The sequence below is a fragment of the Sinocyclocheilus anshuiensis genome, unplaced genomic scaffold, assembly GCF_001515605.1.
Source record: "Sinocyclocheilus anshuiensis isolate Anshui unplaced genomic scaffold, SAMN03320099.WGS_v1.1 scaffold332, whole genome shotgun sequence".
NCBI classification, from domain to species: domain Eukaryota; kingdom Metazoa; phylum Chordata; class Actinopteri; order Cypriniformes; family Cyprinidae; genus Sinocyclocheilus; species Sinocyclocheilus anshuiensis.
Window position 1 is genome coordinate 1,747,678 of NW_015554181.1, and position 13,333 is coordinate 1,761,010.

A 13,333-nucleotide genomic window follows, 5' to 3' on the forward strand; every position below is an offset into this window, starting at 1 on the left:
GCTCACTTGTTTTTGGAACAGAGCTTTAGTGACTGATGGAGTGGGTGGACAGCTAATCACTGACGCTATCAGCATCTGTGTGGCTCAGGTACACAACCGCCGCTTCTCTCGACAGCGATGAGACATTTCAGAATGACTGCCTGGTCACGCGTAGACTGATTCTTATACCTGTACTTGGATAGGTCTGGTGACACCCGCTATTACTAGGGGTGTTTACTAAGGAAAGCATCACTGACTATTACTACAGTGTACTTACAGACATTAAATAGGCACAAAAAATCCCATACACCAGGGTTGACTAAACTGAAAACCACAAATAATAAATGAAATAAAAAAAAACAAACATTTTCATTAATTATTTCATATAAGTATTTTATTTCAACTAGTTCAACATTTCTCATTTTCATTAAGTTTAATCATTTTTCAGTATTCAATGAAGGGTTCTCTTGATTTCTTATGCTTCCAGCTTCCATCTTAATCAGTGTTATGGATTGTTAATAATTATTATTATTTATTTTTTTTACACCTGTTTATCCACTTATATATCATTGCATGCAAACTAAAACAGTTTGTATGCAATGACTTACAAGCTCCTGGACTTTTTGCAGCTGAAATGTATTTACACAAGAATCACAACTGTGGGAAACTTTGTATCATCATTTATTCAAACATTCAATTTTTTCAACATTTCTCATTTCTATTAGGTTTAAGTATTAAAGTAAATAAAAGTAAATAAGCTAAAACTAATACCTAAACAATAATTCATATTATATAGACCTATTTAGAAAATCTAATATGACAAAAACACAATAAAATGAGTAAAACTGTAACTAAAATTAAAGTGAAAACAAAAAATATATAAATATCCCACCATAACCGCAAGCTTTGTGCCAGGAGTTAAATGTTTACTTAGATGACATGTAAATTATTTAACAGACATAAATTTGTAGACATCAATTATTTATGATTTTAGAATGCCTTCCTTGAAATATTGATCCAAAAGGTGACATTCAATACAATAAAACTTTGTAAGCAGATTCAGAAATGGTTATGTTAAATACAAGGTGACACCTCACAGCTGCTAGTGAGAGAACAGTACACATACATCAGAAGATTGATATTTAAATGTTTGTCTCTGTGTTTGTTTGAATTAGTGTAACTATGCCAGTCACGCAGGCACTTTGTGCTGGTTTCTTTCAAATCTTCTGCATTCCTAAACATCTGCACATAAAAGCCTTTGGTTATCTCGCTGGGCTTTTGTAAGGCACTAGTCTTTGTCAAGCTGATGTGGAGCAATTTGTGCTATGAAAAGCTCTACATAACTGTGAATTGAACACTCTCACAGGTGAGTTTTGTTGGACGTTTGTAGGTTTCTTGCACCCTAATTAGTCACTTAATTGCATTTCACGATTGCATCACCTACAAAACAGATGGCTTAAGATACAGAATTCTTATAGCAAGCATCAGACTCTTAAGAATAAACTGAACTGAACAAAATGCTACTTTGTATGTTTTCTCCTGGTCTTATTATCTGTTTTTATGTTTTCTTGATAGATTTTTCAAGCTTTTAATGTATTGTCTTTTGTTTAAAATCAGTTCCTGTATGACCAGATGTTACGGTGCAATAACAGCTTTGAAGGTATGTTTTCACCTCACATTCTCATACTGTATATATATATATATATATATATATATATATATATATATGCTGATGTATATGATGCCAAACATGTCTCAAATGATCATCAAGATGTCCAACACATTTGCATGTTTTGAACAGGTGCCAATCAGATTTGAGTTTGAGTTACTGCAGAGGGAAATCTATTTTTCAGTCATGTAGACCAATTTTGAAATTTGTACGGTATTTTTTTGAGTTTGGCAGCATGAATCAGCATTTGTTTGATTTGAGAAACAAACTCATCTACATCTTGCATGGCCTGGGGATGATTACGTTTTCATTTTTGTGTGAACTAAGCACACCTCCAAATAATGTCTTCATTAACTGTAATGAAGTATAATTTCTTTTTGATTTTGGGGTTAAATATGACTCGTGCATTAGCAAGTTTCTCGCTTAGGATCACAGTTCAGTTCACCTCGAGGAGTTTGGGTAACCACCCTTCTCATGTCTATTTTCACCAGACGTTGGAGGCTATTTTAACCAGAAATCGCGTCAGCAGCTGATTCACTCTTCTTTGAGGTGATGTACCATCGCTGGCCAATGGCCACGTCCACATCTGCGAGCCCAGAGCGCAGCGGCACCAAAGTTTGTGCGTAAAGGAGGCGGCGCGGCGCGGGGCGCCATGACTCACACTCACGGTCACCTCCTCTGAGAAATACTGATGTCCCGAGGACCCTTCCGCTCAAATGTGCGTGTGGAAACACAGAACTGCACTTGACTCGCTGAACTAGAGCTCTGCCGTTTCCACAGCGATGACAGGAGAGATTGAAGCGATGAACCGCAGACGCGCCGCGCGTCCATCTACCCAAACACCTCCGGATCGAGCTCTCGCGTTCACTGACACGCTGCTGAGGTGAGTGTTCAGTCAGTCGCACAACTGCTAGACTATATTGAGCATGCAATCATTATGCATAATAGGCTACATTAGAAATAGCCTATTTTTTTCCGTTTGCAAACTTCGTGTGATGTGCGCTGGAGTGAGTCTACAGGTTGCTTCTGAAAACTTCACACATGTGCTGTTGCGTTCAGTTTACGGTCTTTACCATGAGGGATCGAGTGTGTGCGCGTGTTTAGTGGTTGTGTTGGTGCATACTGATGTAATGCATTGATTAGTTGTGTGTTCCAGAGATGTCTGCATCCTCTCCCAGCTGTCACAATGATTTATGCATGATGGGCAACAAGAAAAGGTTACTTTTGTCGTCTTGTATTGACTGGAGCAAAAATAGTTTGATTAAAATGGAGAATTTTTCTTTCGATTCTCTCTGCTCAAAAACAAACTGTTGAATCAGAAAATGGGAATATGGTGGTGTGCATATTTTGAAAAGGACATACATACATACATAGCCTATATCATAAGATATAATATATACGTATATATGTGTAATATAAGATATAACATACATACTGTATATGCATAAGAATAATGCTGACTTTATTTATGAATCTTATATTTAATAATGGGGGAAATGGTTAGGCAAATTATAATTATATTTTGTTCTAATGAGTTTCTGATTTTAGTATATCAAACAAATCTTGTTTTATTATAGGATATAATGTGCTTTTTGTAGCAGAATGAAGATTTTAGATTAAGATTTAGATGAATATTTAAGGTGCTGCTCATATTGCTGCTTTTATATCTATATATATATATCTCATTTCCCAGTATTGTAATCACCTTTTTCCCTAACTGGTTCATTTTAAATGGTCATTCGGTGTAACAATTTTTTAAAGTACAAATATTCCATGTCTCTTTATTAATATGTAAATTGTACGTTTTAAATGTATTAATGTTTAATATTAAAATGTTTAATATTTAATGTCAACTGCATACATTTAAAAATGATTTATATATATATATATATATATATATATATATTTAACATTAAGAGACATGAAATAACTGAACATTTCATAATAAGATCGATCTAATTCTTACATGTACATTTTTAATGGTTTCAGATATAGTAGCCAAATTTCCATAGACTACGACCACCTTCAAATTCAATTACTCCACTTAATTTCGCTCATGACAGAGAGGAAGGAATAATGTGAGTCTCTCAGCACTGTTTGTGCCCCTTCACCCTCTGCTGAGGTCTCACGCTTTGATGCTACATAAACAACGAGCAGCCACTGACCGAACTCATTTCTGTCTTTTTGAAGCCTGTACATTAGGAAGCTTCGACTTGAATTACCTTTCAGCGGTGAAGCCTAAATATTTACCGCTCTTTATGTAAAAGCAGGCAACCGTATCCATTAATTTCAGAGGAGGCTCTGGCGATTACAGAGAGAGCGCTGTGGCTCTGGTTATTGCGTTGCCCTGCAGGGCTGTGATAAGTACTAGGCAGAGAAGACCAATAATTGTGATTTAATCTCAGTCAGAGTGAGTGTGGCCTACAGGTTGTGGAGGGACCACCGAGCTGAAACCCAGCGGATCGACTGTTTCTGTGATGAGCGAGACTGTCGGACCGCCGCAGGCCGCCCTGATTTCTTCACAATCTGTTAATGAATAATAGAGACTCCTCTGAAGCCCTTAAGGAATTGATCAGTCTAAAAGAAATATCGACTAATCCTCATGTATAAAACCGTATGCTGCCAAACTATAGCAAAAGTAGTCTGTGCTATATTTCATATCTTTTGAATAAGTCATATGACTGCTTTGTGTGAGGAATAGCCTAAAATGTATGTCTTTTTGTCATGTGATTGGGCGAGAACTAATGAGGTTTGAGGTTTGCATTGTGATATTTGATGTACACTGAAAAAGCTGGTGTAAGATTTACTTTGAAACAGTTGTCACAAATTGTTAGTAAATTTCACAAATAATACACAGAAAGACTGAAATATTTTCTTGTAAAACATACTACATACATGGTTCCACTGTATGGACAAAAACTGCTAAAACTTTCAAAATATAATTAAAAAATTCAATAAAACAAAATAAGAATAATAAAATGATAAAATAATACATAAAATATTTTAAAAATTAATTAAAATGTTTTGTAGATAAAAAAACATTCGTACTACACTTGTTATTTTTTAAAAGGAAAACAAAAAATTATTTTGCATCAATGAATCAAACAAAATTCATTAATTTATACCAAAAAATAAATAAATAAATAAAAAATTATGGATTGAATCAGGTAAAAATAGTTGCAGGTTACCACTTTTTACAGTATAGTTTTAAATTACAATTAAAAGTAAATGACAGAGTTTTAATTTTTGGGTGCACTTTTGCTAGGCCTATGATTAATAATAATACCGCATTTTATTTGTAATGCGCTTTTCTTAAACCCAAAGCGCTACAATAAAACAGAAACACAAAAAGAATCATACAAATGACAAAAATCAAGTAAAACAAACTTAAATAAATGCATCTTAATCAGCTTTTTAAAGTGATCCAGGGTTGTTGCATTTCTGATATTAAAAGGAAGTGCATTCCATAATTTGGGGGCTTTGAATGAAAAAGCTCTTTCCCCCATGATTAAATATAAATATCTAATATTAAGTATAAGATTCTGTTCGCTGAGGTGATGAGCTGTTTTGGTGAATCGTTTCATGTGCACGGCCATATGGGTGCCAGTCTGGCAAAGCTCAAGGTCTCTTACTGATGTTAGTGAAAATCATCTGGCTGTCAGTTTAATTTACTGTTTGCTCGAGGACTAAAACAACAAATGTTTCAGTTGTGTCCCTCACCATAGGCGAGTGTTGTCAATTTGATTGAGCACTGCTCCTTAAAGGAATAGTTCACACCAAAATGAAAATATCCTGAAATTTTACTTACCCTCAGGCCATTTGAGATGTAGATGAGTTTGTTTCTTCATCAGATTTGGAGAAATGTAGCATTGCATCACTTGCTCACCAATAGATCCCCTGTAGTGAATGGGTGCCGTCAGAATGAGAGTCCAAACAGCTGATAAAAACATCAGAATAATCCACACCACTCCAGTCCATCAGTTAACATCTTGTGAAACAAAAAACTGCATGTTTGTAAGAAACAAATACGTTATTAAGGTGTTTTAATTTTAAACTGTTGCTTTTGGCGAAAATCCATAATCTATAATAACGCTTCCTCCAGTGAAAAAGTCCATCTCCTGTTGTCTCTCACATCAAAACCCACCCACATATTTCTTTAGAGCGGTTTTGGATTGTTTTCACTGTGCAGATCTGTGCAGATTTCTCTCCTGATTCAGACAAGACGACTTTTATCACTGGGGAAAACACAATATTATGGATCCATAGAAGCAGCGGTTTGAAGTTAAAAACATGGATTTGATTATTACAAACACACAGCTTTTCACTTCACCAGACGTTAAGTGATGGACTGGAGTGGTGTGGATTACTTGTGGATTATTGTGATGTTTTTATCAGCTGTTTGGACTCTCATTCTGACGGCACCCATTCACTGCAGAGGATCCATTGGTGAGCAAGTGATGTAATGCTACATTTCTCCAAATCTGATGAAGAAACAAATTCATCTACATCATGAAATGTCTGAGGGTGAGTACAATTTCAGCAAATTTTCATTTTTGGGTGAACTTGTCCTATGATATTTATAACTCAACTAAATTGAAGATGTTGAGCGTTGATAGCAGCTCAGGAGAGAGCAGCACAGGGGCGGACGGTGTAGCGCAGGCAGGAGGGCTGGTGTGCAATGCAGCATGGCAGCTCAAAGTGAGCCAGCTGAGGCTCTGAACAGCTGGCGTATCAGCATGGAGTTTCACTCGACGCGCCGGTGAGGCCCAAAGGTCAGATGCGGGTTGATGTCGTGATGGGGAGATCAGAGACAGAGAGACCGCTGAATGCACACTGAACTCCACTATCTCCGTCCTAGCACTAGTATTATCATGCTGAGCCTCACGAACCCTGGACGGGATTCAGTTTCTCTCGCCTGTGTGTATAAATACAATGGCAGTTGCGTTTAGACAGGAGACCGAAAGAAATGAATGCTGACACTCACAAAACAGCGGAAGGGAGATAATGCGACAGGGGATTTTTGATAAAAAACTATTTTTTAAAGGTAACATGAAATCAAAATTGACCAAAATTGAACATCCATGGTCGTATTATGTATGATTCATCAGTGCATATTTGTTTATATAGTCTTTCATCAAAATGCAATAACTTTCTCCGACTGTGAAAAGACTTTTGTTTCTCCAGGTGTGTGGGGAAAATAATATTAATCATAAATTTTTGAGCCTAACATCCACAGACAAGTGAAATCCAGATCTTAATGCATAGCATATGACTTTCTGAATATATAGATGTGCCAAAATGTGCAGTATGACAAATAGACCAGAAGTAATATTAACCAAGAATTTCTAACATTGCTTTCTTGACTGATAAGATTCAAGACATTTTATACACTACCATTCAAAAGTCTCTTATGTTCACCAAGGCTGCATTTATTTGATCGAAAATATAGTGAAATATTATTACAATTTCAATTTCAATTACAAATTTTGAACACTAGAGTAAATGTAAATATAAATGGAGTTTTTTGTTGACTTTAATGTTGGTTATTTTCTAATTGATAAATTAATGTCCAATCAAGGGAATAAATTAGTTCACCAAACATTGCCTTTGTTGTGGCTAATAAATAAAAATTCCTAATCATGTTTTAAAGAAGAAAGAGAATGTTTAATAGGTTTGTTTTGAAGTGCAATACTTTGATAATTGCTAGAATACAAATACTTTGTGTTTATAAAGTCCAGTGTTGCACAAGCCAAACCCTGACCCCATGTGCATGTGCATCTTTCTTAATACAAAAATAACAGTTTTTGGTATTAATGAAGAACATTTCAGTGCACAAAAGGCTCTTTAGATAAAAAAAATGGTTCATTTTAGAACTGGTCACTGAAAGGTTCTTGAAGGAACCCAAAATGGTTCTTCTATATGGTTGGAAACCTTTATTTTTGAGAGTGTGTGTCAGCACCAGCCTAACAGCTTGTGTTTTCTAAAGCACAGTTGCCGGTTGAGTGAAGCAGGAGTAATTTTGTGTCCTCCTAACACCTCCGTAGTGTCCAGCCAGCAGCGAGAGTCACCTCTGTGCCTCATTAAGCTGGAAATCAGATCAATATTCCTACTAATGTCAGAAACGTGAGAGCGTCTGAGTAGGAGTGTTAAGCTTGCGTGCATTTCTCCTCTCAAAGTTAATTGATCGAGTCACAAACGGATGGTAGGCGATCTCATTAGAAGTAATTAGTGTCAATCTAGAAAAATCACAGAGTAATGAAAAAAGATCAGTTGAAAATGAAGCGTGTGTATGGTTTATGATCAAGTGGTTTCCTGTATGTGTGCAGACTCACTGTCACAGCCTTGCACAGTTGAATTTATTCTGTCATCATTATAAATAGAGAAGCAACAGACGGCAAAAAAGATTAATTTTCCTGTCTGTCTGATTCTGCTGATGCCGTTTGGCAGAACATTGGTTAAGGTAGAAAAATTACAGAACAGAACAGAAGATTTTAATTTCTAAAGGTCAGGAAGCCAGAAATCTCACAAAAGAAACAAACCAATACTACGTCTTTGTCGACAGGCACCGAAAAAAGGGGGATTTTGTTGTCCAGCTGAGGGATTTGCCTGAAATCATGCGATATTTGAATGTTATTAAATATGTTTTCTTAACTTACTAAGCTTTTTTCTGTGTCTTATGGCAAGCAGCAAGAATTGGCTTGATTAAAGTGGGAATTAGAGAGCATGAAAATGGCAAAAATAAAAACATTCTCTGATTTTTTTTTTTTGAGGCAGCCTTGTGTTTTTGCCCAGTGGGTGCATTTTTCACAACTGTGAAAAAAAAATCTGTTGCTGTTTCGCTTCGTTCAGAACCGGCCAGAGTCTCACAGGACACGATCTCGTTAAAACCCCTGTGAAAGGTCGTTTTCTGCATCTGTGGTTTCCTTCGCTCAGAAACAATCTGAAACTCGGGTTTTACATGTTCTGAAGAAAATAAGAGTGCTTGACAGAGCGTTACTATGCTGGATGCTGCTTTGCAGTTACTAAGGTGCTTCTGTGTGGTTACTAGGGTATTTCAAATGGTTGCTAGGCTATTTTGGGTTGTTTTACTCTCTTTTTACTCTCTCTGCTTTTTTATACCAGCAAATGAAAATAAATAATGTGCACAAACTGTTTCAAAAGTATGTGCAATAATATTTATATTATAGTTCATATACACTCTAAAAAATGCTGGGTTAAATACAACCCAGCGCTGGGTAAAATAGGGACAAACCCAGCAATTGGGCTGTTTTGACCCAGCAGTTGGGTTAAATGTTTAACCCAACCTTCTGGGTAGTAACCCAATCGCTGGGTCAAAACAACCCAATTGCTGGGGTTGTCCCTATTTTACCCAGCACTGGGTTGTATTTAACCCAGGATTTTTTAGAGTGTAGTATAATAGCACCAGTTTGCATTTTATTTTCTATTTATGCATCAGTTTGTCACGTTTTCAGAATAATCTGTGATATGGCACAGTCATCTATCAAGTTCTCAAGGTGCTGTTAATGTTTGGCTTTCAATGAAGTCAGTGTGTGTTTTTTTTTCAATGTGTTTTTGGTTAAATGCCTGAAATAAGTTTTGTGGTGAACACAAGCTCAAGATATTTTCATGGTTTATTCTACAAAATAAAATACATCAGTAATACCCCATTTGTAGTTTGCTAGGTTGGCCTACAAAAATACGTTTCTTTAATATAAGAATTTTCATGACCATTTTCCAGTTTCTCCCAGATTTAGGTTACTGTACCTTTAAGACTTCTATGTGAAAAGTACCTCTGAACAAGCTGTCTTTGCAGTTTCAATAAATAATAATAATAATAATAATACGTTTTATTTATATAGCGCCTTTTCCAGAGCTCAAGGACACTTTACAATAAACATCAGAAATGTGAGGATAACTTCAAAAAAACAATCAAACAATAATACAGAAAGTAAAGTAAAGAGAACATCAGACATCCAGAGAGTAATATATGGATAAGACAACATAAAACAGAATAAACAGAAGTCAACTTAAGAAAGGTAACATTGTGAAAACAAATGAGTTTTGAGCAGCGATTTAAATTCAGACAGGTTATTGGCAAGACAGAGCGATCTGGGAAGAGAGTTCCATAATTTAGGGGCAACAACATTAAATGATCTGTCCCCCATGGAAGAGGCGATACCGAGGGACGGCGAGAATCAGAGGACCGCAATGAACGAGGTGGAGAATAGGGAAGGAGCAGACTGTGAAGATAGTTAGGAGCCAGACCATGCAAAGCTTTAAAAGTAAGCAGGATAATTTTAAACTTAATACAATAGGCCACTGGTAGCCAATGCAGATCAGCCAGGATAGGGGTGATGTGGGCAGAATGCTTAGTACGAGTGAGAATACGAGCGGCTGAATTTTGAATATACTGTAATTTAGCAATGGAGGTAGCTGGTAAACCAATGAAAAGGGCTTTACAGTAATCGAGACGAGATGAAACAAAAGCATGGATGAGAGTTTCTGCATCGTTGGCACTAATGAAAGGATGGAGCTGGACAATCCGTCATAAATGAAAGAAAGCTGATTTAGTGAGAGAGTTAATATGAGACTGAAATGAAAGAGAGGAGTCAAACATAACACCGAGATTTCTAACGATACTAGATGGAGCAATTAGAGTGCCAGTGATATTGCAAATAAAGTCAGCGGGAACTTTGGTGGTAAGTGATGGGGTACCAATAATGATGATCTCAGTTTTATCCATATTAAGTTTCAGAAAATTAGAGTTAAGCCATGTTTTTATATCCTGCACGCAAATAGAAATTTTATCAATTTGGGTGGATAGGGATGGCCTGCATGACGTGTAAATTTGAATGTCTTCAGCATAAAAATGATAGCTAAAGCCATGATGCTGTAGTATCTGACCCAATGGTAAAATATAAATAATAAACAGCAAAGGCCCAAGAACGGAACCCTGGGGGATGCCTTGTTTCAGGGGGGCAGTAGGGGATCTAAAATCCCGAGCAGAGATGTAAAACTGGAAAGCTACAGTACTCTCCAATAATTTAGCAATAAATGGTCAATTTGAAATGGGACGATAATTGGATAAAACTTTGGGATCGAGATTGGGTTTCTTGAGAACTGGGGTGACTGCAGCAACTTTAAGTGACTGAGGAAAAGAAGCAGTGACAAGAGAAGCATTTATGAAATGAGACATAGGTGGAGAAATGACCGAATGACACAGTTTCAGGAGAGAAGTAGGAGCTGGGTCAAGTCGACAGGAAGAAGAATTTGATTTTGAAATTAGCTCAGAAACAGAAGACGGATTAGTAAGAGAAAAGCAGGACAGGGAATTACCAGAGAGATTAGGCTCAAAGCTAAAACTGATAGCGTTGTTCGAAAAGCCCCGGTGTATTAAAGCTATTAAAGTAATAAAGTTGTGCATGTTAGAGTATGGCTATATAATCACTAATTAACCGTAAAAATGTAGACTACTTTTTCAACATTATTTGTCTTAGAATAGATGGAATGTAGAATTTTAATATCTATTCTGTGGGAAAATGAGAAAATTTTAGTTGTGTGTATAAGACAGCAGCTGTTCATTTTTGTTGTCCCATTTGATTTTGTGTTTGACGTGTCGAATGAATCACTTCAGAAGAAACATATAAATAAAAGCATTTGTTTTGTTGAGGATCCCTCATGGAGAGAAATCCATTTGCGGGCCCTTTATCTGAGAAATATGAATTAATGAATCTATATATCATTATCCACTGGAACTGGCTTATAATTTTATGCCAAACGATTGCACACTTCATTATAATGCATGAGCGGTGGTTTAAAAGTTGCCTGTCTGATAAATTAATCCACTTCACTGATAAAGCTCCATTTTCTCTGTCTGTTTTCAGGGTTCATCAGTCTTCAAACCAAACCAGCATGGCTGCTTTACGACCAGATCTCTCCTGATTGAAGTCGTTCGCCTAAAAATTGCGTGACGCACTGAGAACTGCTCTTCAGCCAAAAATATCTCCTCAGCATATGCCAAAGTGCTTTTAGCTTTGTCCTTGTTATCCGCTTTGCAACCTCAGTGACATCAGCCAACGCCATGCAGACTTTCAATGCGAATCCGATTCTGGAGTGACCGTCGGCACCATGTGGACTGTTTCCAACCGCTGCAGATGCGCGCAAAAAGACGGGAAGCTCTTGTTTTACAAAGTGCACGAACACATTAACAGTGCTTTATGAATGTGCAAAGAGAGATGGAGAACGTTTTGACACCTTCGCACGTCGATGCATTGATGCATATCTAAAACGGATCGCTCATGCATCAAACCTAATGCCTGGAAACTACAGACAAACCTCTTTTGTACCTTAATAGATCACACAGATTGCAACAACGGCATGTGTGTCATTCTCATTGTTCTGTATGATGTTGCAGCTGCACATGGTTATGAACATGTCAAAACAACCCTTGAATTTATGACTTTATGACAAAAGAATCTGACGTTCTCCGCAGCATAATATGTTTAGTTCCTCTTGTTTATTCCTTCACCCACAGCTATTTTCCACGAACATACATCACTAAAAGCTCATCTAGGAGAAATGAGAAATGAGACACAACAGGTTAAATTTCATCACGTTCCCTTCATTGCAATGCTGCAAATGCCCCAATGTTCTTGTACCACGGCCAATGCAGTAGTGCCGTTTTCATTGTTTTCTTGGAGAGATTCCAATATTAATGTGCAAATCAAACTGACGCCCCAAAATCAGACCTTTATTAAATGCCTGGACATCTTGAACAGATGATTCCCCTCAAAGACAACATGACCCCGGAGTCATTCCACGAAAATTGTAGCAACTGCAGCCAGGTTCTCGTCCCGGAGCTGAACGTCATGAAGGCTGTTGTTCTGGGAATGGTGTTGGCAATCTTCATCATTTTTGGCGTTCTGGGCAACATCCTGGTCATCCTCTCAGTGGCTTGCCATCGTAATCTACGCACAGTTACGCATTACTTCATTGTGAACTTGGCGGTTGCGGACCTTTTGCTGAGCTCTACGGTTCTTCCATTTTCTACGGTCTTTGAAATGTTGGGTCGTTGGATTTTCGGACGCCCGTTTTGTGACGTTTGGGCGGCAATGGACGTCTTGTGCTGTACTGCGTCAATCATGAGCTTATGCGTGATTTCGGTGGACCGATATATCGGCGTTAGTTATCCTCTGCAATACCCGTCCATCGTAACGGAGCGACGGGCATTGCTTGCACTCGTTGTTTTGTGGGCTCTGTCCATTACCATCTCAATCGGACCTCTTTTTGGATGGAAGGAACCGGCACCGGAGGACGAATCCATATGCAAGATAACCGAAGAACCCGGCTATGCCATTTTCTCCGCGTTAGGGTCCTTCTATCTCCCTCTAGTGGTGATTCTGTCGATGTATTGCCGCGTGTACGTGGTTGCGAGGAGGGAGACCCGAGGTCTGATTAGCGGACAGAAAACGGAAAAGTCCGATCACACCGCCGAGGCTGTAACTTTGCGGATACACCGTGGGAACACGACGGTGTCCGAAGACGAGGCCTTGCGCAACCGGACACACTTCGCATTGCGTCTGCTCAAGTTCTCCCGAGAGAAGAAGGCCGCTAAGACCCTGGGCATCGTGGTTGGATGCTTCGTCCTTTGTTGGCTTCCGTTTTTCCTGGTTCTTCCGATCGGCA

At 37.9% G+C, this 13,333-nt stretch overlaps 1 protein-coding gene and 1 long non-coding RNA gene across 2 annotated transcripts in view; one reads left to right on the plus strand and one right to left on the minus strand.

Annotated features, from left to right (window-relative positions):
• Positions 1 to 1,615: 1,615 nt before the first annotated feature.
• LOC107671010 (alpha-1A adrenergic receptor-like) overlaps positions 1,616 to 13,333 on the plus strand; it is a 25,402-nt gene continuing 13,684 nt past the window's right edge. The window contains exons 1-3 of the mRNA XM_016463834.1: positions 1,616 to 1,639; positions 2,140 to 2,531; positions 11,533 to 13,330. Of these exons, the coding sequence (XP_016319320.1) occupies positions 12,406 to 13,330 (925 nt within the window). The 5' untranslated portion in view covers positions 1,616 to 1,639; positions 2,140 to 2,531; positions 11,533 to 12,405. The remainder of the gene's footprint in view (positions 1,640 to 2,139; positions 2,532 to 11,532; positions 13,331 to 13,333) is intronic.
• LOC107671011 (uncharacterized) overlaps positions 5,738 to 13,333 on the minus strand; it is a 24,552-nt gene continuing 16,956 nt past the window's right edge. Inside the window, exon 3 of the long non-coding RNA XR_001632148.1 lies at positions 5,738 to 5,829. This is a non-coding gene — a long non-coding RNA (uncharacterized LOC107671011). The remainder of the gene's footprint in view (positions 5,830 to 13,333) is intronic.